This window comes from Pygoscelis adeliae, unplaced genomic scaffold (genome assembly GCF_000699105.1).
Source record: "Pygoscelis adeliae isolate BGI_AS28 unplaced genomic scaffold, ASM69910v1 Scaffold38, whole genome shotgun sequence".
Lineage (NCBI taxonomy): Eukaryota > Metazoa > Chordata > Aves > Sphenisciformes > Spheniscidae > Pygoscelis > Pygoscelis adeliae.
The window spans coordinates 11,511,713-11,515,490 of record NW_008825614.1 but is presented as its reverse complement, the minus strand read 5'-3'; the positions used below and the strand labels follow the sequence as shown (position 1 = coordinate 11,515,490).

The 3,778-nt window shown below is 41.8% G+C and overlaps 1 protein-coding gene across 1 annotated transcript in view; it reads left to right on the top strand.

Moving 5' to 3' along the window:
* The first annotated feature begins 2,476 nt into the window (after window positions 1-2,476).
* DENND5B (DENN/MADD domain containing 5B) overlaps window positions 2,477-3,778 on the top strand; it is a 63,170-nt gene continuing 61,868 nt past the window's right edge. Inside the window, exon 1 of the mRNA XM_009333034.1 lies at window positions 2,477-2,513. Coding sequence (XP_009331309.1) covers window positions 2,477-2,513 — 37 coding nt within the window. The remainder of the gene's footprint in view (window positions 2,514-3,778) is intronic.

The following is a 3,778-nucleotide window of genomic DNA, read 5'->3' as shown; positions in this document are numbered from 1 at the left end:
TTGTTACGCTGGGTTTGGAAAGCTGGATTTCTTAAAGCAAAACTTGTGCTTCATAAACAAAAGTTTTTACACATCTCTTGACACCCAAATGACTGCACGAGTATTTGCAGCAGCGTACAAATTATTGGTCATTTCCAAAAGCTGATTGAAACCCTCAGTTTTTCATGATTACAGTGGTTTATTTGGCAAATAAGCCTTGTTCTTCTCCACTGGTTCCAGATGCTGCCAGAATATTGCCCATCAAATTGGGGGGGTGGTTTATAGGGAAAACGAGACGAAGGATGTTCAATAACAAGAACAGCAAAAAATCAGGGCCTTCCCCACTCTTATATCCCCAGTGATGTAATTTTTGGTCTAACTTGGAAATAAGTACAGCTTTATCTGGTGGGGATAGTTAGTAATTGAGCCACCAAACTAGGAGAGGAGGATATTTTCCTATGGAGAAGCCTTCCAGGATCACTTCCCAAATCTCTCTGAGCAGTCTGACGTGCTTCCAGAGTCTGCTGGTGCCTCTGTAACGCCGAAGGACAGGTTAAAGGCAAGACAGCACCTGGCACCATGCGGCAGCTGCCCTCTCTGCTCCACCACAAGCTTAGACTGTGCTACCAAAACAGATCGGTAAAGCTACCACGTATGTAACGCTCCACTTCAGGACGCACGTGGAAGTTATTTAGGTGAAAGCCGGGTGGTTTGCTGTCCCACTCAATCTAAGGGCACAGAGCCATGTCCCCTGAGATGCCACATGTTGTAGGTGTGCTACAAGTGGGGCTCACCCGAGCATGCCCAGCGCGCAGGGAGCCCGGGTGAAGCCTGCCCCAATTTCTTTGGTGCCTATAAGTGCGCACAAACGTTTGAAACAGTAAATGACATGATTAATGTGCATTGCTGCTGGACTCCCATTTACAGTTTTGTGCTAATACCAGATGATTAATCGATTTAGTTGTTGACTGTCATCACTGCGGGCTATTTTTCAAGCAAAAGGTGTTTTTAAAACACCCGTACAATGTAGATTGGAAAAGCGGCCCCCAAAAAACCCGCGAAGGGCTCCACTGGTGGGTGAACTGCAGAGGTGATGAGTGCCTCTGAACCACACAAATTACCCAATTAACGTCAATCAGTTTTTTGTTGTTATTGGTTTTTGTTTTTTGGTTATGAAAAAGTAAACCTTTAAAGAAATTTGGACTCCCGCAATGACTTTCTGTTAGCAGTGGAGAACTTAATGAAGTCATCCAGATGCTCTTTGGACTTTTAGTAGAAGCAACCAAAGAAGTTTAGCATCAAATAGCTGCCTTTCTGCTAATTCACTGTTGTAAGGTAAAGTATGTCAGATGTGAAGATTGAAGATCTAAATAGGAAATAACCTCATGCATATTTAGTCAATTATGCAAGCACATTAATTACTGTTTGATACTAAGAATTGAAAATGTTGCCAAGTATGTTTAAGTGCGTATCTGGAGAGAGAATTTTTACTGGCTTTGCTTGTTGGGATTTTTATTTTGTGAAACGTCAGAAATCAGTGGATGACACTATATCTTTATCTCTAATGCCTCTTTCAAAGAACTTCTGGGCCAAAATAAGAGGTTATTCTACTGCCATGTTCTGTAATAGAGTAATGGTCTCTGGTTTTGTATACTTCAGTCTGAGCTTTGTAACCGAGCATGGAGAGGATCTTCATAGAGCTTGTGCTCTGGACTGCCATAGCAGCTGGTGGCAAGTCTGGTCCAACTTGGCAGATGTGATGAGCTAATCAGCTAAACCCCAACATGTCTTTTAATTTGATCCAGTTTAGCTGATACCTTCAGTTTTCTTTATTTCTGTGATGCATATGCTTTTGCTGGATTTCTGGTTTGCCTTGAGCAATTCCAGAAGCAGGCTGGATTCCCCTGCCAGAGCTCCTCACATCTTACCACTTGCATTTATCCTGCCCCAGGAAATATGGCTGCAGCATTGCATCATCTTGGACCTTTTCTCCTCTGAAGTACAAAATATCCTTGTAGAAGCTTATTTGCTTTTCTCCCCCATGGTTATCCACCAAAATCAATGAGACAGACATAGTAGTAGAAAATATAATGCTGCAGTGTGTCTAAATAATGTGTTAAAAATGAGCCATTGTATAAAAATACCCGTATCCTTAAAAATCCCAGGGATCTCTTGAGAAGGAAAAGATTTTTAAACCCGTTCTCTGAATGCATTTGAAAGCAAGTGCTGTCAGAAGAGCTGGCTAGCTCTCCTCCACCTGGCTCCCCAGCTCACTCAGCGCAGCAGCTCTTACAACGGGGCGAGGTGCAGTCCCAGCACAGCTGACTCGTGCGTCTCAGAATTTCCACCTGCCTACACACATCCTTGTGGAGGGGAGCTCCAGCATAAGCCTCCGCTTCCCCTTCCCGACCAAGTGGGTGGCTGGCATTGGTGTAAGAAATGCCTGACCTTCGCCTCCTCTTCCTCCACCTGCCTCTGTTGTGCAGGTGCCGCTGCGATGGCCCTGGCACTGCAGCCCCTGAGAGACAGTGCAGGTTCTGCCCTCTGTGTTGAAGATGTGTTAAGGGTTTCGTACAGCAAATGGTTTTCAACCCTCCTAAAGCTTTGCCTGGAAAACTTTTACCTTGTGAATTGCAACTGTGTTTTTCTCCATTGTCTTGTGTTCCCCTCAATTATCTGCAGACCCTAAGCTCTGCCAGGCAAAGGCTGAGAAGCTCTGCCTTCAAGTATCAATTTGTACAGAAATTTCCTTGGATTAATTCACTCTGAGCCAAATGATTGTGTAGACTGTGCTTCTCAAGGAGCAAAGGGCACGTGCCAAATGGCTGTGACCTCAGAAACCTTCAGGTAACTGCCAAATTGTCAATTTTGCAACATCACTCGGAGGCTGCTAGCTGCATGAAGGTTGAATTGTCATATGTAATTCAGCAAGCACAAATCATACCCGCAGTCCATGTTGCCTTCAGAGAGGGGTTAGTGAGGTTAGTGACTTGTAGTTTAACTTTTCTGCAGGAATGGTGGATTGCCTTTAGAGCTTACCAAGCGATTGAATATTTTTTATTCCAAAATAACCTCTCTTTAAAAACATTAATGAAATATTGCCTCTGTCTCTAAGTATAAAGAGAATTTTTTTTTTTTTTTTAAAGAAAAGAAATCCAATTCTATTTCAGTAACATACTTTTAAAAGTATCTAGGTAACACTAAGAATTCCCAAAAGGCACCTCTGAGTCCAAAGTAAGGTTTGGCAAAAACATTTAACGTTGTAAACTCAAGGCTTTCATCCCATTCTCGCCTCTCAGGTGAGAAAGGAACTGAACAGGAAAGACCCACTTGTAGTCTTTAAAGCAAGAAGCCTGATATTAGTAACCTGATATCTGAGAAAAGTGTAGTAGATGGTAGTATAATGAATAGTTTTTAAGAACTTTTTATTTTGATTACTGTGTTGCATACTGTAGACTATCCAACAATGGAAACTCCATTAGCAATATTACCATGAAATACACTATTTGTATGCTGATAACTGGATGCATTTCTGCTTGAAGTCTAATTTCAATCTTCCTCTTTGCACTTGCTGTATTCTTTGTGTGGAAAAAGTCTGTCCTTGAAATTTGATGTAGAAAAAAATATGTTTAATCTTCACACAGGACTTAAAAAAGATCTATAATGAAACCTTGAATAATATATAATAGCTGAGAGATGCTCATACTTTTTATTGACCATAAGACAGTTTCTAACAAACTTGAGGGAAAGTGCTCTTTCAGCATCTAAGTAAAGCCATCTCTAGATATTCAAGCTATAG